The sequence below is a fragment of the Armigeres subalbatus genome, chromosome 2 (assembly GCF_024139115.2).
Source record: "Armigeres subalbatus isolate Guangzhou_Male chromosome 2, GZ_Asu_2, whole genome shotgun sequence".
NCBI classification, from domain to species: Eukaryota; Metazoa; Arthropoda; class Insecta; order Diptera; family Culicidae; genus Armigeres; species Armigeres subalbatus.
Window position 1 is genome coordinate 64,861,114 of NC_085140.1, and position 26,376 is coordinate 64,887,489.

Below are 26,376 nucleotides of genomic sequence, written 5' to 3' on the forward strand. Positions count from 1 at the left end.
TGATCACTAACGGCGTGACGCCGCCGCCTGAAAATGATCTATCACGCCACCGCCGGTAAAATATCAATCATCGCACAGGTCTACCTGGAAGTACCCGGAAGGTGGCCAAATCGATCGAAAATCACCGGAATGGACTTCAGTATACTTGTTTTGCAAAATCATGAAGTTTGACATACCGCAAGATGGGTTCCAATATTGAACGGGTATTGGCCACTTCCCCAAGGGAACCATGCCCTAGAAGCACCCGCAGGGTGGCCAATTCGGTCGAAAGTCGTTGAAATGCACTCCAGTGTGCTTGTTTTGCAAAATCATGAAGTTTGACATGTAGCAAGATGGGTTCCAAGATTGGACGAATATTGGCCACTTCCCCAAGAGAACCAGGCCCTGGAAGCACCCGGAGGGTGGCCAATTCGATCGAAAGTCGCCGGAATGTACTCCAGTGTACTTGTTTTGCAAAATCATGAAGTTTGATATGTCGCAAGATGGGTTCCAAGATTGAACGGATATTGGCCACTTCCCCAAGGGAACAAGGCCCTGGAGTACCCGGAGGGTGGCCAATTCGATCGAAAATCGCCGAAATGTACTTCAGTATACTTGTTTTGCAAAATCATGAAGTTTGACATACCGCAAGATGGGTTCCAAGATTGAACGGATATTGGCCACTTTCCCAAGGGAACCAGGCCCTGGAAGTACCCGAAGGGTGGCCAATTCGATCGAAAATCGCCGAAATGTACTCCAGTGTACTTGTTTTGCAAAATCATGAAGTTTGACATGTCGCAAGATGGGTTCCAAGATTGGACGGATATTGGCCACTTCCCCAAGGGAACCATGCCCTGGAAGCACCCGGTGGGTGGCCAATTCGATCGTAAGTCGTTGAAATGTACTCCAGTGTACTTGTTTTGCAAAATCATGAAGTTTGACATGTCGCACGATGGATTTCGAAGTCGATCTGCCAGTGACCATTTTTTCCGGGAGGGAGGTAACCCCAGTACTCCCCGGAATATCTCCGGAACCATGGCCATAGCAAAAAAATTTACCTCGGTTCCTAAAACTATAGGAATTTTGTGATCGATTCCAGAAGATTGCTTGGAAATCCGTTAGAAATTGGCTGAGCAGCATGGTTTTGAATTTTGAGTTTTGTCGTAAAATGGGGGTTGGGGACGTACGTGTTAATCAAGAAAAGTCATTTGGCTGAAATGGTCGTTTAGTAGGAAAGGGTCGTACACTTTTACGTAAGCAATTTTTCTGGGTTTTTCGAACCCCCCCCCCTTGTAAGATTACTTTCATTCAAATGATTTTTTATTTATATGGAGCGTAAGGTATTGACCGACCCCCCCCCCCACATAAGTGCTTACGTAATATGTGTACGGCCCCGAAGGATGATTTGGTCAAACATGTTATTTAGCAGAACGGGTCATATGGCGGATAATGTCTTTTGTTCTAAAATTGATGAACGTAAAAAGTGTAAAGTGAGATGTATGATGATTAGGAAATGAAAAGTAAAACGCAATGTGAAAAGCAATGTGAGAAGTGAGTTGCTGTACAAAAAAATAAAAGATGAGGTGTGAGATGCAATGAATAAGAGGAGAAATGTCTTAACTCCTCACTTCTTACATCTCATTTATCTTTTTTTCTCTCTTCTTATTTTTTACACGTCACTGAAAAAAGAGAGAAATGGCAAGTGAGAAATAACAGTAAGAAACAATTTCCAAAATTTAATTTTCTGATATTCGTCGAAATATGAAAAACTTCCCAATTTTCAATAAGGAGGAAAAATACGAAGATTTTTCGCAAAATTTCCCGAAACTCAGCCGGAAAATTTATCGGAAATCCATCGCGAAATTCTTTGGTACTTTCCTGGCTTTTTTTTTTAAATTCGGATTTTTTTTTCTTGAATTTCTTCGACGAATTATTTGAAATATCTTCGGTAAATTCTTCGAAATCTCGTCGAGAATTTCTTTGATACTTTCTTGGAAAATCGTTGCAATGTCCCGTGGTACCTAATAATAATAAAAAATATCCCCGATAATTTCTTCGAATTATTCTGCACAGAAAAAAATTATGAAAAGTAATCAGCGCGTAAATAATAAAGACGTGGAAAATTACACTATTCTGGACGTACATGGATCTTTTCCAACAAATTCGCCCTAAATGTATGCAATTTACATAGTATTATGACACTTATTCGTATAAAAAGTAACATAATGCAATACAAATTGCATACATTCAGGTGATAATATCGTTTAAATTTACGCTCTTTTTGGCATTCCCTTTATGTGCATTACTTTCGTGTAAATTTCAACAACTTTTTCTATCTGTGAAGCGGCATCTCCAAAATTTCGAAAAAAAAATTCGGAATACCCGTAAAATTCTTCAGATTTTCAACTGAGGTTTTTTATTTTCCGAATAGGCTAAAAAAATTTAACAGGCGTCAGAAATTTTAAATCCGCAGCCTGACAGATATTGAACAGCGGTGCGCCAATGCAACAATTTTGGTGGCAGCGTAACGTCAAACACTCTTAAGGCTGGATAAAAATATTGCGTTTGAAAATGGCAATTTACTAATCGACCGCATGTCGCGCGTAACGCGGTATTGTACTAAATGTTCTAAATCGACCGCAGCACAGCGTCGGGATGTCAAAAATTGAGCAAATAATAATAATTAATAATTCCTGCGAGAGTTCTTCAGCGAATTCCTCCGTGACTTTCTCCAAGAATTCCTTTGGAATTCCTCCAGAAATTCCTCCGTTAGATCCTCCGGGATCCTCCACCAGAAATTCATCCGCTGGTTCCTCCAAGAATTCCTTCGGAAGTTCAACCAGTAGCTCCAAAAATTCATTCAGGTTTTCTTTTAGGAATTTATTTAGGCCTTCTTCAGGAATTTATCTAGGAACTCCTTCAGGAGCTCTTCCAATAGTTCCTCCGAAAATTCCTCCAGGAGTTCCTCCTGGAGTTCCTCTTTGAGTTCTTCCGGGAGATCTTCGGGGATTTCCTCCGGGAGTTCCTCCGGGTATTTCCCAGAAAGTTCCTCGGTATAACTTCTTTATAAATTTCTGGTTAAATTCCTGTAGAAATTTATTGAAATTTTCACATGAAATTATTCGAAATTGTTACGGAAAATTTCTTGAAATTCAATCAGATAATTCAAAGGTTTTACGACAAATTCTCAAGAAGGTTTACTTGCAATTGTTCGGAATTTTCAAGCAACATTATTATGATCTCCTAGGTTAGATTTCCCAGAAATTTTCACGAGAAATATCACGAAAGAATTACCTGATGAAATAACTGCAGAACTTCTGGAGAAATTCGTGGAGAAACTCTTAAAGAAATTAATGGTGGAATTTCCTAGGGAATTTCCGGATCAATTCCCAGAGTAATTCAAAGTGGAATTCTTGAAGACATACCCGAAGAAGTTGTAGGGGGATTGAAAAAAAAATCTGATGGAATTCCCGATGGAAGGCCAGGAGGAATTCTCGAAGGAACTCCTGTAGGAGGCTTGCACATTGTTTTTTTCTGTCCATTTCATAATAAAAATTATTTCAGAGGAGTTTTGTTCATAAATTCAGATGTATGGTTCTAGTTTTCCAAAACTAATAGAAGAATGCTGGATTTTAATAATAATTGTTAAGGCTTACATTCTGAATGCTAAATTAGGTAATAAATTTCTCACTTTATTTTAAAATATCTGATATGCAATAATTCATTCATTCTTGTTTATTCATTATTGATTTAATATTATTCAATATATGTATATTGTTCTTAAATAAACGCACACCGCGGACGTTGCATTGTGAGCGTGATTGCGTCACGTTTATCGGCGTCGCGTTTTACTACAAAACGATGACTTCAACGCTCAACACGACACGACGCGCAACGCGCTATCGTGATCCATCCTTAAATTTTCTGAAAACTGTTTTGAGAAACTCTTTGGATTTTTTTCGGGGTATCCTTTGATTTTTTTTTTTTTTTGGAACTCTTTAGAAGATTTTTGGGAAAATTTTTGGGAAGCTCTTCAAAATGTCTTTGGAAAACCCGCCGGATTTTCTTCGAGAAACGTTTCAAATTTCCTCGGTAATATTTTCAGAATATCATCGATAACTGATAACAGCCTTCGGAATTTATTCGGTTCAAAAAGAAATTCAAAATCTTAGAAAATTCTTTTTTTTTTTTATCTCTTGTTTTTTAAAAAATTTTCCAATAATTCCTCGGAAAACTCGTCGGAACCCCCCTGGAAACTTTTTGGAAGTTACTCGGAAACTCTTCGGAATGTCTTTGGAAATCTATTCAAAATTTCGTGGGTAAATGCTTCGGAGACCCTTGGAAAAATTTCGATGCACATTGAAAAAACAATCGAAGCACCAAATTGAGATTTGTCAACCCCCCTTTTTACGATCTTATACACAATTATTATCTTCATTTTTGCTAACTTCACTCATTAAAACCGGTATTGGTAAAATCACTCAAAATATTAATCTTCAATCCAGTGGCGTAGCCAGAAAATTGGTCGGTGGGGGGGGGGTGAGGTTGGGTTTTCTGAACATTTTTTCAATTGGAGAGGGATCGAAAAAAATATTCCTAAAAATTTTGTCTTTGAGGGGGTTTATGTAAAAATTTTGTCTCTGAGGGGGTACATTTTTTTAGCAAAATGATTGGAATAAACTATACACCTATTCCTACAATTAAAAAGAGATTTTTCCATTTCATGAAAATATGGACCACCCTAATTTTCATAAACACCCGAATAAGGTCCATACTATTAGGAACAACTTTATGGAAAAAAGTTTTATTCTAACTCTGCTCTTTGTGGCCCGAAGCCCGTTAACTGGTGCATTATACAAAAATGTCAATGCAACAGCAGATTACAGCAGTTATTTGTTCAGCTAAATATTTGAAGGTTGTTTTTTCATAATGCACGAGAAAATCACTAGTACCGCTAGGTAGACATTTTCCATATTTGTTTGTTTTTTTTATTTGCTTTCTAGTGAGGAATATAACACCGCACCGGTCGATAATAGAATTGAAGAGGCGTAATTCTTTCGAAGAAAGCATAATTAGCCGAGTATAGCCGCTCGCCCGCTCGGAACAGCTGTGCCGTTCTCAAGATACACGCAAATTCTATCAGAAGCTCAACGCATCCCGCAAAGGCTTCGTGCCGCGAGCCGAAATGTGCCGGGATAAGGATGGGAGCATCTTGACGGACGAACGTGTGGTGATCGAAAGGTGGAAGCAGCACTACGAGGAACATCTGAATGGCGCTGAGAGTACAGGCAATGAAAGTCAAGGCAGCGGAGGAGATGACTACGTCAGTTCAGCGGACGATGGAAGCCAACCAGCCCCCACCTTGAGGGAAGTTAAGGATGCCATTCAACAGCTAAAGACCAATAAAGCAGCTGGTAAGGATGGTATCGGAGCTGAGCTCATCAAGATGGGCCCGGAAAAGCTGGCCACTTGCCTGCACAAACTGATAGTCAGAATCTGGGAAAACGAACAGCTACCGGAGGAGTGGAAGGAAGGGGTTATATGCCCCATCTACAAGAAAGGCGACAAACTGGAGTGTGAGAACTTTCGAGCGATCACCATCCTTAATGCCGCCTACAAAGTGATATCCCAGATCATCTTCCGTCGTCTGTCACCATTAGTGAACGAGTTCGTGGGAAGTTATCAAGCCGGCTTCGTTGACGGCCGCTCGACAACGGACCAGATCTTTACTGTACGGCAAATCATTCAAAAATGCCGTGAATACCAGGTCCCAACGCACCATCTGTTCGTTGATTTCAAGGCGGCATACGACAGTATAGACCGCGTAGAGCTATGGAAAATTATGGACGAGAACAGCTTCCCTGGAAAGCTTACCAGACTGATCAAAGCAACGGTGGATGGTGTGCAAAACTGTGTGAAGATCTCAGGCGAACACTCCAGTTCGTTCGAATCGCGCCGGGGACTAAGACAAGGTGATGGACTTTCGTGCCTGTTGTTCAACATTGCGCTAGAAGGTGTCATGCGGAGAGCCGGGTGTAACAGCCGGGGAACGATTTTCAACAGATCCAGTCAATTTATTTGCTTCGCGGATGACATGGACATTGTCGGCCGAACATTTGCAAAGGTGGCAGAACTGTACACCCGCCTGAAACGTGAAGCAACAAAAGTTGGACTGGTGGTGAATGCGTCAAAGACAAAGTACATGCTTGTGGGTGGAACCGAGCGCGACAGGGTCCGCCTGGGAAGCAGTGTTACGATAGACGGGGATACCTTCGAGGTGGCCGAGGAATTCGTCTACCTTGGATCCTTGCTAACGGCTGATAACAACGTTAGTCGTGAAATACGAAGGCGCATCATCTGTGGAAGTCGGGCCTACTACGGGCTCCAGAAGAAACTGCGGTCGAAAAAGATTCGCCACCGCACCAAATGTGTCATGTACAAGACGTTAATAAGACCGGTAGTCCTCTACGGACATGAAACATGGACAATGCTCGAGGAGGACTTACAAGCACTCGGAGTATTCGAGAGACGGGTGCTTAGGACCATCTTTGGCGGTGTACAAGAAGACGGTGTGTGGCGGCGAAGAATGAACCATGAGCTCGCCGAACTCTACGGCGAACCCAGTATCCAGAAGGTAGCTAAAGCCGGAAGGGTACGATGGGCAGGGCATGTTGCAAGAATGCCGGACAGCAACCCTGCAAAGATGGTGTTCGCTTCCGATCCGGCAGGTACGAGACGACGTGGAGCGCAGCGAGCGAGATGGGCAGACCAGGTGCAGAACGACTTGGCGAGCGTGGGGCGTATTCGAGGATGGAGAGATGCGGCCTCGAACCGTGTATTGTGGCGTCAAATTGTTGATTCAGTGTTATCTGTATAGATGTAGACTAAATAAATGAATGAATGAATGAAGCCGCTCGCCCGGATTAAGGTAATGGTGGATGTGATCCCTTCTTTAAAAATAGACGTTTGCTAAAATTAAAGTAATGGTAGATATGATCCCTTCTTCAAAAGAAGGCACTTCCCCAGATTAAGGCAACGGTTGAAGTGACCCCTTCCTTAAAAATAGGCGTTTGTCAGCATTAAATCAATGGTAGATGTAATTCCTTCTTTAAAAATGGGTGCTTGCCCGGATTAAGGCAATGGTTGATGGGATCAATTCTTTAAAAATAGGCGTTTGCCACAAATGAAGCAATGGTGGAACTGATCCTTTCTTTAAAAGTAGCTGTTTGCCGGAATTAATATAATGGAAGATGTGATTCCTTCTTCAAAAGTTGGCACTTGTCCGGATTGGATCCCTTGTCTAGAAATAGGTGTTTGCCCGTCCCCGTGTTTGAATATGGCAATTGTGGATATAATTCCTTCTATAAGAGTGGACATTTTGCCTAGACTATAATAATAAGAAGTGAACTTCTTGAATGAAAGCAAATAGCTGTCTAGTATGATTTAAAGTGATATTGTCCAATCGTAGATATGATTCAATTTTTGGAATAAAGTCTGCGTCTGGAGTATCCATCTTCTGAAAAATGTCTAATATGTTAAATAATCACTTTTATGAAAATTAATTATACTGAGAATCTCTTCATTAGTAAATAATGCCAAATCTTCAATATGCAAAATTACCTTCTTTAAATAATTCTTTTTCCATTTTTTATTATTGGTGTAATAATCTTAATTTCCAGTTTTACTATTTCTGAGGAATGGTACATTCTGGCAAATGGACTATTCTGGGGAATTGCTTTCTGGCAAAAATCATTCTGGCAAATGTCATACAATCGGACGAGGATACAACATCTAGAAATCGATGATATTGCCAACTGCCTCTAAATCTCAATTTGTTGATTTTATCTCTCCCGAAAAATTATCGCTGCATTGCAAACAAACAAACCATGCCACCCGGAATAATTACAAAAAGGTAAAAATGAAGGAGGATTACTGACGGTGCCATCACAGTGTCTGCTCCAATTAGTGAGAATGCTTCTCGGAAACACGTTTTTTAGTTTTACTGAAAAATGTACATTTTTCCATTATTCGTTCTTCACCACGATGCGATGGGGAGAAAATGATACGGAATCAGGTGAAACTCACTATATCGTATTTTGTGTCCGGCTGAGGTTAAAACGAAATTAATTCATCCTTAATTATCATAGTGCTCGAAAACTGCACTGCAGGTCTGCAGTCACCTGCAGAACGTCCTTTTTAGTGGAGCATAGCCATAAATACATATGTAGAATCATAGTATTTGCGAAGCTAACTGAAATAAAATTTTACGTACAGTTTCTGCTTAAAATCTGAATGATCAATAATGGTTTATCGACAACTCTTCGTAATGCCTATATCTTCACCAGGCTGTACTCAGATTATATTTATTCGCGATTTTCCGCTTTATGTGAAGAAGCACTCAACAAAAACACCGAATGAGGTACGGAATGCGTAAAATGAAAACAATTTTCTCAATCCTTGGTTACTCCACCACGAGAGCCCACATAAACAGCACCATGTTGAATATTCAATGAGCCGCAATTCAGTAACGGCGCTTCCATCCACTTCGTTGGCATATCCACGTCGGAAAATGCATTTCCCCTTTTATCGAATTGAGTGCGAAGCGGTATTCTCGTCTCAGTTGGTTAATCCTCGAGTGAAACAGCTGTTGCTGCATTGCACGAATTGCTGGCGTGCTCGAAGATGTCCGGGCACTGTTTCATTGTCAATGCCATCATATTTGTCGTTGTTCGCTCGATTCGGTATATTCAAATTAAAGAAAGCTTGAAGGAAAACGTGGAAGAAAAGCGCTGTATTATTCGCGGTGGAGGAATGAAACAAATGGGAAATCGACTGAATTTGCATTAAGAGTTGAGCTTAAGTCATAGTAACGAAATAAGTTTTGAATCCATGTAAGCTCATAAACCAAATTTGTGCATGGAAGTCACAGCACGATTGCATCGTTTTCATCAAATTTCCATTGTTGAATTTGTAGAATCTGATTGAGAAAGCAGAATAACATGTTGATACCAATTCTGATTGAATTTATACACTTCGTTAGCTTGTTGCTCCTCACTATCGTTTCCGTTGCTTCCAAAATGTCTTTTCAAGCATCAGCAGTAGAATTCCTCATTCAGAAGCGCAATAGGAATATTGGGTTTTATTGCCCAAATCAGTATCGCAGCATCGTTGCAGGATGGGAAACTTGGGTATGTATGAAGCTTCTAAACGTAAACCGACGAATGTCAACTATTTGTGGAAGAACACAGATATCTCTTTCCATTCAAGCATTCATTTCAACTTCAGAAATTTACGGTACAACGAGATGAATTTTCATTCCAAATTGCGGTTAAAGGTACGAGACAGGTAGGTAATGCATGAATGTTTCGCAGAATTTCCTTTGAATCACTATTTCCTGCACGAAAAACAGACAAAAAATGCGATTGAAAGAGCCACTGAATTACCGTTTCGACTCGAAGTCCGGACACCTAAGCACTGCTAAATTTTCAGTTGAATATTACGAATGGAATTAAGTACTTGACACTGAGTGATAACACACACTCTCAAGATTAACTTATCGAATTTGCTGTAGTGTACTGAAAATGACATTTTGTATGCACGACAAAGCTAATATAATCGAAAACATTGAACATCGCGTGCTTCGAAATCCGGACACAGTATAAGGGATGATTCAAATTCCGGACACTTTTGTTTCGAATTTCCGGACACTTCGAGTTTGGCTATATTGATCTTTAAATAGCCAACTCAATCCGTTCAGAGACAACTAGGATACAGCATTCATATTTCTCGATTCATATAAATCCGTAAGGTAAGGTTTCTATACAAATTTATGGAAATCTGGCATCCCCCGGTTGTGTGTACCATCCGAAGTTTCTGCTCCGAGATTGACCAGGACTACCAAAAACAGCATTTGAAACCAAGCGGGAGCATTTAACTGCAATATACAACATTGGGAATCTAATAATTTCATACAATTTCCTCCCTCTTCCCAAGGTAGAACGCTTTTTTGACATTTGACGTGTCTGTGAGTAATGAAATATTTTCTTCAATACTACCTCTCAAATTCAACGTGGGTAAGCTGCAATTAGTGGTATTTATGTGTCTTTTGAAATCCGTTTCAGTTTGCTTTTGGAAATCAAGGATTGAAAGGAGCGATTGGAATAATGAATTCATGCGGATTGATAAATCCGGGCGTGTCCGAGAAATGTTGAGTTTTTTTTACTTGACGGGAGTCGTTCACAACGCGTCTTTTTATACAATTCTGTTAAAAAAGCTAGTTTTTACAAAATTGTGAATGGTTAAAAAAATACATTTGAAGACAACCTTTACTAGAAACTGTAGGTAAGTTTTGCTACTTGTGTACAATTAATAAAGTGATACCATTTACAATATGTTTATAAGTATATATCGATAACCTGAGAGCAGGCAATGTTCCTTTTGTGGTGTAGCAACTCAAATCTAATGAAATTGTAACTATGATTGCTCATTACGAATCATTTGATTTCAATTAACTTAACTGATGAACAGTTATTTAACATCATTTCAGCATGTCCGGAAATCGAAGCAATTGTAAATACTTGCCTCGAAGTCCGGACACAAAGAAAATGTAATAAAAATTAAAAAGCTATGAATTCCCAAGCAATGTCTCTAACTCATGACAAAGAGTGCTGCCATACTATGTTAATACATTACTAATACCCCTTGCAAATGATAGAATATAGAAAATATGAGCTTAGTTTTTCTAATGTTGAGTCTTAAGCTGCATTCTAAGAAAAACGAAATTCACCGTTGATTATGACATGCTTTCAACTTTTACCTCTAATTTTCAAGTTTTTACCACAAATCACGAATTACTTACATTTGTTAGAATGGTTTCAAGTCCAAGAATCGTTCCCTGCATTGATAACCCAAGAAATACTTGTTAAGATGGTAAATAAAGTCAAATGACAATTGAAGTGTCCGGCTTTCGAAGCGTCCGGCAATTCGAAGCAAAACGGTATGTTAGACAAATTTTGAAAAAATATTGAATTGAGTTACCGGCGAATAGGGTTACGGTCCATTCTAAAAACCAAAGATACAAACATTATTTTGCCACAGCTCCTTCATAATTGTTTATGATCACTTGAGAATTCACGATGCAGCTGCTTGAAATAAAACTTAAAGATACAATTGTGGCTTTAGAGGTGTGTCCCGAAGCGCAATATCACTGCTGCGTTCCAAACACACGCAACTACGGGTGTAGCCTACGGGGGCGATAGTCTCATTGAATGCAATTAGAAGTTAACTGAAGACGATATTTCTCAGCCCGTCTAGTTGTTGCAGCTTCTTCTTCTTCTTCTTCTACTTCATTGGCATTACATCCCCCACTGGAACAGAGCCGCCTCGCAGCTTAGTGTTCATTGAGCACTTCCACAGTTATTAACTGGGAGGTATCTAAGCCAAGTTAGCATTTCTACATTTGTATAGGGGAAATGTACCGGTTTTGGCCATGTTCCTAATTTGGCCAATTTTGCGAATAACTTCAAAAATAAAACAATTCGCGAGGGTTTTATTAGTTACATCAAAAGATATATCCCTTACGGATCAACGCTGCTTTCAACTGATCGATTATTTTGGAAAATAGTTTCAAAGTGCTCGTGTTTTCGAGGGCACACCACTCGATACGGAAGCAGCGCACAACTGTCATTTTTTTTTTTCACGCATGCTGCGACGCAGCAAAGCTCAATCAACAAAAATGACAGTAGTCCGCCGCCTCCGTATCGAGTGGTGTGCCCCCAAAACGCGAGCACTTTGAAACTTGGATTCAGTCAGGAGTGACCTTAATGTTAATACTAAATCCTCTATAGAAAGCCCCAGCGTTTTTTTCATGCAGTAGCCCAAACACAATCTGCACTCTTCGTGTCCCAGTCATAAACTGCCTGCCGCAATATTCATACTTTTCAATGTGCGACCGTAAAACTGGTAGGGAGTGAGTGCTAGTAATGGACCCCGTGCGTATAATGGTCCCCTTGAACAAAAACCAAAAGTTAACGCTGGAATCAACGATTTCCTGCAAATTTCCATTGGATAAAGTTGCTTCACATATCAGGGTAGTTGTTCCATGCATTTGTTTTGGCTTGGGATACTAAAATTAAGTTTATATTAACTAATTTGTAAAAGTAAATACGTTAGAGGGTCCATTACTATCACACAGGGGCCCTCCTTAGCCGTGCGGTAAAACTCGCGGCTACAAAGCAAGACCATGCTGAGGGTGGCTGGGTTCGATTCCCGGTGCCGGTCTAGGCAATTTTCGGATTGGAAATTGTCTCGACTTCCCTGGGCATAAAAGTATCATCGTGCTAGCCTCAAGATATACGAATGCAAAAATGGTAACCTGGCTAAGAAACCTCGCAGGTAATAACTGTGGAAGTGCCTTATGAACACTAAGCTGCGAGGCGGCTCGCATTGCTGATAAGTGTTGCTGATAAGTGTTACTTCCCGAGCAAAAATGAATAACTAATTGATAACAAATTCTATTATCCGGTTATCGAACATATTGATAACTGAACTTGTTATCATTTTGGCTGAATTAACAGCCAACATAACAAAAATGATACCCAAATTTTGTTCCTGAAATAACTACCTGAAAACAAATAAGGTTATCACTGATACCAAATTGATAACACATTTTGTTATACATGTTATTCACTCAAATAACTAATTTAGTTATTATTTAGTTATCAGCCATCACTGTTTTATCGACCAAAATAGTTAAATCTTCTTTGCCGACTTCGTTACGCAATGGAAAAAATGTTGGCATTCACTGGGATTCGAACTCGAATCGAATGATTGTACGGAGTCATCTCTAGGCACTCACTCAGTTACGCTTTCTTGAGGAGCAGGAGAGAAGAGCACTACGCTTTCTACGATCTTGCATTTATTTATTTATCATCAGACTAAGGCCGGAGTGGCCTGTGCTGCACACAAAAGACTTCTCCATTCAGCTCGGTTCATGGCTGCACTTCGCCAACCACGCAGTCTGCGGAGGGTCCGCAAGTCGTCCTCCACCTGATCGATCCACCTTGCCTGTGCACCTCGCCTTCTTGTTTCCGTCGGATCGTTGTCGAGAACCATTTTCACCGGATTACTGTCCGACATTCTGGCTACGTGCCCGGCCCACCGCAGTCTTCCGATTTTCGCGGTGTGAACGATGGATGGTTCTCCCAACAGCTGATGCAACTCGTGGTTCATTCGCCTCCTCCACGTACCGTCCGCCATCTGCACCCCATCATAGATGGTACGCAACACTTTCCTTTCGAAAACTCCCAGTGCGCGTTGGTCCTCCACGAGCATCGTCCAGGTCTCGTGTCCGTAGAGAACTACCGGTCTTATAAGCGTTTTGTAGATAGTCAGTTTGGTACGGCGGCGAACTCTATTCGATCGAAGTGTCTTGCGGAGTCCAAAGTACGTACGATTTCCAGCCACTATGCGTCTCCGAATTTCTCTGCTGGTATCGTTATCGGCGGTCACCAGTGAGCCCAAGTACACGAATTCTTCAACCACCTCGATTTCGTTACCACCGATAGAAACTCGTGGTGGGTGGCTCACATTGACCTCTCTTGAGCCTCTTCCTATCATGTACTTCGTCTTCGACGTGTTGATGACTAGTCCAATCCGTTTAGCTTCGCTTTTCAGTCTGATGTAGGCTTCCTCCATCCTCTCAAAGTTACGTGCCATGATATCAATGTCGTCGGCGAAACCAAATAACTGAACGGACTTCGTGAAAATCGTACCACTCGTGTCAATCCCTGCCCTTCGTATTACTCCCTCCAAAGCGATGTTGAATAGCAGACACGAAAGACCATCACCTTGCCGTAACCCTCTACGGGTTTCGAAGGGACTCGAGAATGCCCCTGAAACTCGAACTACGCACATCACCCGATCCATCGTCGCCTTGATCAACCGTGTCAGTTTACCCGGAAATCCGTTTTCGTGCATTAGCTGCCATAGCTGGTCCCGATCGATTGTATCATATGCGGCTTTGAAGTCGATAGATAGATGATGTGTGGGCACGTTGTATTCGCGGCATTTCTGCAATACCTGACGTATGGCGAACACCTGGTCTGTGGTAGAGCGTTCACCCATAAATCCCGCCTGGTACTGCCCCACGAACTCTCTTGCAATTGGTGTTAGTCGACGGCATCAAATTTGGGAGAGTACCTTGTAGGCAGCGTTCAGCAATGTGATTGCGCGGTAGTTGCTACAATCCAGCTTATCGCCCTTTTTGTAGATGGGACACACGACATCTTCCATCCACTCCTGCGGCAGAACCTCATCCTCCCAAACCTTGGTAATCACCCAATGCAGCGCTCTAGCCAGTGCTTCACCACCGTGTTTAAACAGCTCTCCTGGTAGTTGGTCAACTCCAGGGGCTTTGTTGTTTTTCAGCCGGCCGATCTCCTCCTGGATTTCCTGGAGATTCGGAGCCGGAAGTCGCATGTCCTGCTCGCGTGCTCCTAGGTTCATTACCATACCGCCACCGTTGTCTGCCATATCACCATTCAGGTGCTCTTCGTAGTGCTGCCGCCACCTTTGGATCACCTCACGCTCGTTCGTAAGAAGGTTCCCGTTTATGTCCTTACACATATCGGGCTGTGGCACGTGGGCCTTACGTGAACGGTTCAACTTCTCATAGAACTTTCGTGCGTTATTAGCGCGGTACAGTTCCTCCGTCTCTTCACGGTATCAATCTTCCTGCTGGCGCTTTTTCCTCCGGAAAATCGAGTTCTGTCTGTTCCGCGCCCGTTTGTATCGTGCCTCGTTCGCCCTCGTGCGGTGTTGCAGCAATCTCGCCCATGCTGCATTCTTCTCCTCAACTAACTGCTCACATTCGCCGTCATACCAGTCGTTTCTCTGATCCGGAGCCACCGTGCCTAGTGCAGCGGTTGCGGTGCTTCCAATGGCGGATCGAATATCTCTCCAGCCATCTTCAAGAGATGCTGCGCCTAGCTGCTCTTCCGTTGGGAGTGCCACTTCCAGCTGCTGCGCGTAGTCTTGGGCTAGTCTACCGTCTTGTAGCCGCCCAATGTTAAGCCGCGGCGGACGACTCCGACGCGTGTTGATCACCGTCGAGAGTTTTGAGCGCAGACATACTGCGACGAGGTAGTGGTTGGATTCAATATTCGCACTGCGGTAAGTGCGTACGTTCGTGATGTCGGAGAATAATTTACCGTCGATTAGAACGTGGTCGATTTGGTTTTCCGTTACTTGATTAGGTGATTTCCATGTGGCCTTGTGGATATTCTTACGGGGGAAGAAAGTGCTTCGGACTACCATTCCGCGGGCTGCAAAGTTTATGCATCGTTGGCCGTTGTCGTTCGATACGGTATGCAGACTATCCGGTCCGATGACCGGTCTATACATTTCCTCCCTTCCTACCTGAGCGTTCATGTCACCGATGACGATTTTGACGTCCCGCAGTGGGCATCCATCGTATGTCTGCTCCAGCTGCGCATAGAACGCTTCTTTCTCGTCGTCGGATCTCCCTTCGTGTGGGCAGTGCACGTTGATGATGCTATAGTTGAAGAAACGGCCTTTTATCCTCAGCCTGCACATCCTTGCGTTGATTGGCTGCCACCCAATCACGCGTTAGCGCATCTTTCCCAGCACTATGAAGCCGGTTCCCAGCTCGTTGGTGGTGCCACAGCTTTGGTAGAAGGTAGCCGCTCGATGCCCGCTTTTCCACACTTTCTGTCCTGTCCGATCTTGCATTTACTGAAGACTATTCATAATCAAATCATGATGCCATAACCATTTATGTAATAAACAGTCGGCTGGACTGAGTGTAAAGCAGAATAACTTATTAATAACAAACTTAATTATCCAGTTATATTGATAACTAGAATTGTTATCATTCTGGTTGAATTACAAGTCAACATAACAAAAATAATAACCGAAATGAATTTAATTCAAAATACCGAATCGGCAAACAATTAGGTTAAAAACGGTTCATCGTCCTTTTATTGAATACATTTTGTTTTCAATTGTAACCAATTAAGTAATAGGCTTAGGTTAGTTTTTCTCTCTTATATTATCACTAGTTTGCTAGCAGCACCATGCTGTAAATCGATTTCGGTTATAGGTTTTATTCAAACTAAACCACAACCTTGCATTTCACAGTAGGGGGATTCACTTAACGGCGTAGGTTGCTGTGTATCTGTTTATGGAAATGTTTCATAGGCGATTTGAAATATGTCCCTTGTGATTGAGTGTGAAACATTTCTATAATCAGATACGCAGCGACCTACGCCGTTAAGTGTATACCCCTAGTGAAACGTTTCATGTTTTCATATGCATTTTCATTTTCATAAACATAAATACTGCTGATCCCAGGAAGAATAAATCCGTGAAAAAATGTTGCTATTCGGTAGATCCAGGGCCGGACAGTTTTCGGAGGCCCTAAATGATTTTGGTACATAAGGTTAAATGGGAGCCCGGGCCATGGCCACGCGGAATTAGGATTCGTATGGTTACCTAGTCCACAACACGCATTTTCGCTTACAATGTCTGCCGGGTCGACTAGTGAAATATATTTTTTGGGCTACTGTGATGGTCCATTCAAACACCTTCTAAAGGATTTTATATTTTTCACATCTCGATATTCCCATGAGTCGACCGTCCTTTCAACATCGACTATTAGAGGTTTGACTACAGATGATCTTGCTCGTTTGCGTTCAAACCTAGGTTTAAATTGTCAATAGTTGAGCAATTAGTCTTTGGTTGAGCACATTGCTAAATCGACTAAAGTGTGAGCATGATTGTTTTCTCCACAACCCACCAGATCGTTGAAATTTCTTGATTATCCGACTCTTCCAGTTAAATTTTCCGCTTCCCCATATACATAAGCACTGTGCATCCCAAGATGAATTATATTGCGGTTAGTCAAGACTATTCACCGTTCCTGAATGAGCACATGCCCTTGGATCATATGTTCCGGGAGCTGCAAGGCCATTTTAAGTACTTATTAAACTACAACGCTTGGTTCTCAGATACATATTTCATTATTCAACGACACCTGAAATGAAAGTAAAGTTAATAAGCATAGTATAAAACAAATAAGAAAATTTCAACTTTTGTGCAAATTCCTTTGTTGACAGAGAAATAAAGAAATCAATAGATATCGTGAGTAACGGGGAAAATCACTGTTTGCTTAGACGAAAATTTAAGTTCAGTGTTTGGAAACAGCTCTTGTCACACTATTCATAAGCATAGGCCGGGTACATTTAGCAGAAGTTAGTATTGTGCCTTGCAACAAAATGATATCCTATTTATCATTTTTTCAAGGCTTCTACAGATCTGGCATTCATCGCTACAAACCACTACGTGACGGTCAAATTTTCAAAATTATCCAAGTAGCTTTTTTGCTACAGGTATGTTTTTCTTAGGCGACTATCTGGTGCTTATTTTTGGTTACTTCGAAAAATAAGCGGATGAGTAGATTTTATTATGCGCTGTAAAATATGTTTGAAAGAATAGAATGCTGAGCCCGATATCTGAACGACGCGAAATTTAGAAAAAAAATACCAAATTTGTATTGATAATACATTTTGTTATTATTCAGTTATCAGTTAATCACATGATTGATAACTAAATATCAAGATGATAATAAGGATAACTAATCCCGTTATCAGTTTGATATCATTTCAGTTATCTGCCTTTGCTCGGGTTGTCATCTGGTGCTACAGAATGGCAAGATGTCATGAGTCTGACTCTAGCGAAGCGATTGAAGTAAATTTCCGTCCTAAATGGGTCCATTACTAGCACTCACTTCCTAACAGACACACGGCTCGTGAGTTTTATTGTAGATCTCGTGCATTTCAATAATCGATACAATCAGATACAATTTGCGGCGTGAGTGCGACGATAATGCGACGGATTGTATTTAGCGATATGTGCTTTGACGGAGCTCCATAGATCAGAGCTTCGCTCGTATTTTCCGCGTTAAAGGATACTTTGTCTAGCTTCTTCGTCATCCTCAGTGTCATCATCCATACAAAATACGATATTTCTACAATAATTACAATCATTGTGCGTTCAATTGGCTCTTGATTTTGAAGGAAACTTACCCACAGTGTTCTTTGTATTCCAGTGTGTTGAAGAAGAGCTTTCTGCACACGGTTGGCACTGCGTCATTCGTCACGGTTCGAATATGAAAATCGTACGAATCCTGGGAAGGATTCTCCCAGAATCCTGGAAAGGATTCTCCCAGAGTTTTGAGAAGGATTCTCCCAGAATCCTGAGAAGGATTCTCCCAGAATCCTGAGAAGGATTCTCCCAGAATCCTGAGAAGGATTCTCCCAGAATCCTGAGAAGGATTCTCCCAGAATCCTGAGAAGGATTCTCCCAGAATCCTGAGAAGGATTCTCCCAGAATCCTGGGAAGGATTCTCCCAGAATCCTGGGAAGGATTCTCCCAGAATCCTGGGAAGGATTCTCCCAGAATCCTGGGAAGGATTCTCCCAGAATCCTGGGAAGGATTCTCCCAGAATCCTGGGAAGGATTCTCCCAGAATCCTGGGAAGGATTCTCCCAGAATCCTGGGAAGGATTCTCCCAGAATCCTGGGAAGGATTCTCCCAGAATCCTGGGAAGGATTCTCCCAGAATCCTGGGAAGGATTCTCCCAGAATCCTGGGAAGGATTCTCCCAGAATCCTGGGAAGGATTCTCCCAGAATCCTGGGAAGGATTCTCCCAGAATCCTGGGAAGGATTCTCCCAGAATCCTGGGAAGGATTCCCCCAGCAACCTAGGCAGGATTCTCCCAGAAGCCTGGGAAGGATTCTCCCAGAATCCTGGGAAGGATTCTCCCAGAATCCTGGGAAGGATTCTCCCAGAATCCTGGGAAGGATTCTCCCAGAATCCTGGGAAGGATTCTCCCAGAATCCTGGGAAGGATTCTCCCAGAATCCTGGGAAGGATTCTCCCAGAATCCTGGGAAGGATTCTCCCAGAATCCTGGGAAGGATTCTCCCAGAATCCTGGGAAGGATTCTCCCAGAATCCTGGAAAGGATTCTCCCAGAATCCTGGAAAGGATTCTCCCAGAATCCTGGAAAGGATTCTCCCAGAATCCTGGAAAGGATTCTCCCAGAATCCTGGAAAGGATTCTCCCAGAATCCTGGAAAGGATTCTCCCAGAATCCTGGGAAGGATTCTCCCAGAATCCTGGGAAGGATTCTCCCAGAATCCTGGGAAGGATTCTCCCAGAATCCTGGGAAGGATTCTCCCAGAATCCTGGGAAGGATTCTCCCAGAATCCTGGGAAGGATTCTCCCAGAATCCTGGGAAGGATTCTCCCAGAATCCTGGGAAGGATTCTCCCAGAATCCTGGGAAGGATTCTCCCAGAATCCTGGGAAGGATTCTCCCAGAATCCTGGGAAGGATTCTCCCAGAATCCTGGGAAGGATTCTCCCAGAATCCTGGGAAGGATTCTCCCAGAATCCTGGGAAGGATTCTCCCAGAATCCTGGGAAGGATTCTCCCAGAATCCTGGGAAGGATTCTCCCAGAATCCTGGGAAGGATTCTCCCAGAATCCTGGGAAGGATTCTCCCAGAATCCTGGGAAGGATTCTCCCAGAATCCTGGGAAGGATTCTCCCAGAATCCTGGGAAGGATTCTCCCAGAATCCTGGGAAGGATTCTCCCAGAATCCTGGGAAGGATTCTCCCAGAATCCTGGGAAGGATTCTCCCAGAATCCGCGGAAGGATTCTCCCAGAATCCTGGGAAGGATTCTCCCAGAATCCTGGGAAGGATTCTCCCAGAATCCTGGGAAGGATTCTCCCAGAATCCTGGGAAGGATTCTCCCAGAATCCTGGGAAGGATTCTCCCAGAATCCTGGGAAGGATTCTCCCAGAATCCTGGGAAGGATTCTCCCAGAATCCTGGGAAGGATTCTCCCAGAATCCTGGGAAGGATTCTCCCAGAATCCTGGGAAGGATTCTCCCAGAATCCTGGGAAGGATTCTCCCAGAATCCTGGGAAGGATTCTCCCAGAATCCTGGGAAGGATTCTCCCAGAATCCTGGGAAGGATTCTCCCAGAATCCTGGGAAGGATTCTCCCAGAATCCTGGGAAGGATTCTCCCAGAATCCTGGGAAGGATTCTCCCAGAATCCTGGGAAGGATTCTCCCAGAATCCTGGGAAGGATTCTCCCAGAATCCTGGGAAGGATTCTCCCAGAATCCTGGGAAGGATTCTCCCAGAATCCTGGGAAGGATTCTCCCAGAATCCTGGGAAGGATTCTCCCAGAATCCTGGGAAGGATTCTCCCAGAATCCTGGGAAGGATTCTCCCAGAATCCTGGGAAGGATTCTCCCAGAATCCTGGGAAGGATTCTCCCAGAATCCTGGGAAGGATTCTCCCAGAATCCTGGGAAGGATTCTCCCAGAATCCTGGGAAGGATTCTCCCAGAATCCTGGGAAGGATTCTCCCAGAATCCTGGGAAGGATTCTCCCAGAATCCTGGGAAGGATTCTCCCAGAATCCTGGGAAGGATTCTCCCAGAATCCTGGGAAGGATTCTCCCAGAATCCTGGGAAGGATTCTCCCAGAATCCTGGGAAGGATTCTCCCAGAATCCTGGGAAGGATTCTCCCAGAATCCTGGGAAGGATTCTCCCAGAATCCTGGGAAGGATTCTCCCAGAATCCTGGGAAGGATTCTCCCAGAATCCTGGGAAGGATTCTCCCAGAATCCTGGGAAGGATTCTCCCAGAATCCTGGGAAGGATTCTCCCAGAATCCTGGGAAGGATTCTCCCAGAATCCTGGGAAGGATTCTCCCAGAATCCTGGGAAGGATTCTCCCAGAATCCTGGGAAGGATTCTCCCAGAATCCTGGGAAGGATTCTCCCAGAATCCTGGGAAGGATTCTCCCAGAATCCTGGGAAGGATTCTCCCAGAATCCTGGGAAGGATTCTCCCAGAATCCTGGGAAGGATTCTCCCAGAATCCTGGGAAGGATTCTCCCAGAATCCTGGGAAGGATTCTCCCAGAATCCTGGGAAGGATTCTCCCAGAATCCTGGGAAGGATTCTCCCAGAATCCTGGGAAGGATTCTCCCAGAATCCTGGGAAGGATTCTCCCAGAATCCTGGGAAGGATTCTCCCAGAATCCTGGGAAGGATTCTCCCAGAATCCTGGGAAGGATTCTCCCAGAATCCTGGGAAGGATTCTCCCAGAATCCTGGGAAGGATTCTCCCAGAATCCTGGGAAGGATTCTCCCAGAATCCTGGGAAGGATTCTCCCAGAATCCTGGGAAGGATTCTCCCAGAATCCTGGCAAGGATTCCCCCAGAATCCTGGGAAGGATTCCCCCAGAATCCTGGGAAGGATTCTCCCAGAATCCTGGGAAGGATTCTCCCAGAATCCTGGGAAGGATTCTCCCAGAATCCTGGGAAGGATTCTCCCAGAATCCTGGGAAGGATTCTCCCAGAATCCTGGGAAGGATTCTCCCAGAATCCTGGGAAGGATTCTCCCAGAATCCTGGGAAGGATTCTCCCAGAAGCTTTGGAAGGATTCTCCCAGAATCCTGGGAAGGATTCTCCCAGAATCCTGGGAAGGATTCTCCCAGAATCCTGGGAAGGATTCTCCCAGAATCCTGGGAAGGATTCTCCCAGAATCCTGGGAAGGATTCTCCCAGAATCCTGGGAAGGATTCTCCCAGAATCCTGGGAAGGATTCTCCCAGAATCCTGGGAAGGATTCTCCCAGAATCCTGGGAAGGATTCTCCCAGAATCCTGGGAAGGATTCTCCCAGAATCCTGGGAAGGATTCTCCCAGAATCCTGGGAAGGATTCTCCCAGAATCCTGGGAAGGATTCTCCCAGAATCCTGGGAAGGATTCTCCCAGAATCCTGGGAAGGATTCTCCCAGAATCCTGGGAAGGATTCTCCCAGAATCCTGGGAAGGATTCTCCCAGAATCCTGGGAAGGATTCTCCCAGAATCCTGGGAAGGATTCTCCCAGAATCCTGGGAAGGATTCTCCCAGAATCCTGGGAAGGATTCTCCCCGAATCCTGGGAAGGATTCTCCCAGAATCCTGGGAAGGATTCTCCCAGAATCCTGGGAAGGATTCTCCCAGAATCCTGGGAAGGATTCTCCCAGAATCCTGGGAAGGATTCTCCCAGAATCCTGGGAAGGATTCTCCCAGAATCCTGGGAAGGATTCTCCCAGAATCCTGGGAAGGATTCTCCCAGAATCCTGGGAAGGATTCTCCCAGAATCCTGGGAAGGATTCTCCCAGAATCCTGGGAAGGATTCTCCCAGAATCCTGGGAAGGATTCTCCCAGAATCCTGGGAAGGATTCTCCCAGACTCCTGGAGAGGGTTCTCCCAGACGCCTGGGAAGGATTCTCCCAGAATCCTGGGAAGGATTCTCCCAGAATCCTGGGAAGGATTCTCCCAGAATCCTGGGAAGGATTCTCCCCGAATCCTGGGAAGGATTCTCCCCGAATCCTGGGAAGGATTCTCCCCGAATCCTGGGAAGGATTCTCCCCGAATCCTGGGAAGGATTCTCCCCGAATCCTGGGAAGGATTCTCCCCGAATCCTGGGAAGGATTCTCCCCGAATCCTGAAAATGATTCTTCCAGAATCCTGGAAAGGATTGTGCAAATCACATATTTGAAGTTGTAGAAGAATTTGAGTACCTTGGAACTCTAATGGCGAACGATAATGATGTTAATACCCACAATGTAGAAAGGCATATTGCAGCTGCGAATAGGGCTTATTACGGACCTCGTTAAGTTCCATACTATGCGGAAAAGCCGGATACATAAACTAGTAATTGTACTATATCCACGCTACGATTTTTAATGACTAATAATTGTCACATCATATTCTAGATTTCACACATTAAGGTTTCAGCAAATATAGTATAATATAGGTAATAGAGTATATTTGGTTTCAGTATGACCATCACGAGAAGCACATATGACTAAGTAAACTAATCGATGGAAAAATCGTAATTGCCACATCTTACCGTTCTTGGCACTTTCAAAGTACATGTTGCCAGAAACGGTCTTTGCTTTGAAATTGACCATGTAGATCTTGAAGTCACCTTTTAGGACTTTATCCTCAAAGGCGATCCGTTCACTGTTAAAAATATCTTTGTTTTCCAAGCATCGATTGGTTCTAAATATTACCTTGTTTGGCGATTCAATGATTAGATTGAAACACTTTGTTTAACACAAAAACATACTTATCTTATGATTATCTCGTATGTTAGAGAGTGATTATGTATTCAGAAAAAAAAACTATTTTGTTCTTCATTTGCAGGTTCAAAACCCTCCGAACACCAGCCAACTACTTGGTCATCAACCTGGCGGTATCGGACTTCATCATTATGCTGGAAGCACCACTTTTCGTGTACAACAGCTACCACCGGGGTCCAGCGATCGGTAATGTATGTAAGTATCATTCAGATCGTCGATCGTTGCCTTTCGAATCACTCATCAATTTCAAAATTCACATCAGGGTGCACAATCTACGCCCTACTTGGTGCCGTTGGTGGAACGGTTGCCATTGTCACGCTCACCATGATTTCGATCGATCGCTACAATGTGGTGGTCTATCCACTGAACCCGAACCGCTCGACCACCCGGCTGAAGGTCGCCTTCATGATTGTGTTCTCCTGGATCTACGGGCTGATATTTTCCGTCATCCCAGCGCTGGACATCGGTCTTAGTCGATACACTCCGGAAGGTTTCCTTACTGCGTGCAGTTTCGACTATTTGGAGCGAACGTGGGACGCTCAGGTTTTCATGTTCGTGTATTTCATCTTCGCCTGGGTTGTCCCAATCATCGCCATAACGTTCTGCTACATTCAGATTTTGCGCGTTGTTATCGGAGCCAACAGCATCCAGTCCAGTAAGAACAAAAGCAAAACGGAAGTAAAGCTAGCTGGCGTGGTCATCGGCATTATTGGGCTGTGGTTCATTGCGTGGACTCCATACGCCATAGTGTCCATGATGGGAGTGTTTGGTTATGAACATCTGCTCACTCCTTTGGGCTCGATGGTGCCTGCTATTCTGGCCAAGACGGCTGCTTGCATCGACCCTTACTTCTACGCTATGAACCACCCTCGCTACCGTCAGGAGTTGAAGAAAATGTTCGGAATGAACCAGCAGGATATCGGAAACTCGCAATACCAGACATCGCGGTACACGAGAAACGCATCGCGAATTGATGATTCCGAGGGTGGCTCCAACGAGCGGGTCACGATCGGACCAAAACCAGGTAAGACCAACGACGATGACGAAATCAAGCCATCCCAGCAGTCGGATCAGGCCCCCCAGCCGACCTATAGTAGAAATCTTGCCGAAAACAGTAGAGGCGCTCTTCAACGGGCTCAATCTTCCATTTCAGCAGCCGACGATACGTCGCTGTCCGTTTCGGTTGACCTGACCGAGGGCAACGCCAACAACAATCACTAGGGCAGGTGATGGCGCGCCCGGCAGCCGGTACACGTGCTGGTTACCTACCGGACGTCCAGAGTTCACGATGATGACAGCAACGATAGACAGGAGGACACGTTCGAGTGTTAGTGGGTTTTTTTTTAAATCTGACGAGCTCATACATATTGTTGGGAGAAATTGGGAGCGATATTTTTCGGTAATTAGTAATAATTGAAAAGTGCCTTCTTATGATAGTGTTTTAAGAAATGTGGTAGATTTGAGGATATTTAAAAGTACGACGCCAGTATCATTGTACAAACTCAAACGAAGCCGCGTGATGAGCTTTTGACGTAGATCATAGGAACGAGTTAGATATTTACGAAATTGAGTGGGTTACTCTTAATGGCCCAACCATGTGACTAATAAAATCGAAACATTTCAAAGTGGTATTGTATACTATAAGCAATCATATGTGAACAAAAAAAAAAACAACTTTAATCAGATCAAACATGCGAACACTATTTTCAATTCATTCAAGTTAACCTTCAAGTTATCATTTCACAGAGCCAATGCAAGTCAAGTAATTAATTTTTTAATAGTATGTCTAATATTAGTTGAAAAAAAAGTGATCCAAAAAATGAGTCAAGTCGATATTGTTAATATTCAACATCTATTGTATGCAAAAGTGTTTTCATTGATGAATAAGGATTGAATATTTATCCAATGTTGAGCTGCATCATACCACTCTCAGATAAACAAAGTGAGCTCGGAATTGGGATCTATTGCTAGTAGTATCGATAACTCAAACCTTCCAAAGAAAATGGTTATTGTGATCGATCAGTAACGCTTATGACCATGATTGCATTGATTAAGAATAATGACAGCATCATTTACCAGAGGAAAATGATCCATCCGAATCCAAGAAAGCTCAGTCTGTTGCATACTTCGTGATTACTTTGTCGTCAATGGAAAGATTAAAATTTTATGACTTGCAAGCAGGTACACGCTCCCTATGGAAACGATGTTGCCAACCCCCTCCTCCCCAAACCCTTCGTCATACTTTGTTTAATATTCGTTCTTACCTGACCGAAAAGTTGCTTCATTTTCCTGTTCCGCTTCCGGTTTCGGCAAGTACTCATTTTTCATCTCGTTAAAATAATGCAACGTCAACAAAACCCTTTGAACTCGATATGCGGAATAAAGACATACCTTCTTAGAATCCAAGATGAACCGACACATGTGTCACGATAGAAACAAGTTAACTTCAGTTATTATCTATTATTTTTAATGCACCTGTATTTTTCGTGTGATCAGAATTTGCGAGCAGAATATCTGAACGCGGAATGTATTTCCAATATATTGAATGGACAATAATGAATTCCTCAAAAGCATGGAATTACATTAAATTCAATTCAATGTTCAATTTGCAACGATCAAGTTTCTAGGAGAGATATTGAGAGATTAAATTGAAAAAGAATCTGGTTAGAGAAATGTTTTCACATGACGTAATTCATTCGGATTCGCCGATCTACTTCCTTTCAGAAGGCTTTTGTTTAAGTCCCTGCTTTCTCATATGGCAAAGTGGAGCAGAATTGGGGCCATCATCATTCATCGATGTTTCATTTAGCCTTAGAATTAAATCAAAGTTTTAATATGCTTCTGTGAACGTGTATTGGCACCAACTACTCATCATTATAGGGAGAAAACACAGCACGCCATTCCATTGTTTGCTATCATGCTCAATTTGGATTCTTCGCATCGGAAACTTTACCAGGTAACGATGAATTTTGCAAGTTTTCAGCCTTGTTCCATTTTTGTCTGTGTGGACCTCAGCAGTTCTCGGAAAATTTGATGTACATAATACTGAGCTTAAAATTTGTGAGTCACGTTTTAACTCACGAGGAATCAATCGTCTTGATAAATCTTCCCTTTTTCGTCTTGTGCTCCGCAACAACGGACCTTGTACCTAAAAAATATGAATTCGAGAAAATGCAAAGCTT

General features: G+C 43.1%; 1 protein-coding gene across 1 annotated transcript in view; it reads left to right on the forward strand.

Annotated features, from left to right (window-relative positions):
• The window catches only part of LOC134214466 (opsin Rh4), a 371,396-nt gene extending 346,136 nt beyond the window's left edge, over positions 1 to 25,260 (forward strand). Inside the window, exons 6-8 of the mRNA XM_062693831.1 lie at positions 23,259 to 23,389; positions 23,457 to 24,218; positions 24,348 to 25,260. Coding sequence (XP_062549815.1) covers positions 23,259 to 23,389; positions 23,457 to 24,218; positions 24,348 to 24,415 — 961 coding nt within the window. The 3' untranslated portion in view covers positions 24,416 to 25,260. The remainder of the gene's footprint in view (positions 1 to 23,258; positions 23,390 to 23,456; positions 24,219 to 24,347) is intronic.
• Positions 25,261 to 26,376: the final 1,116 nt, after the last annotated feature.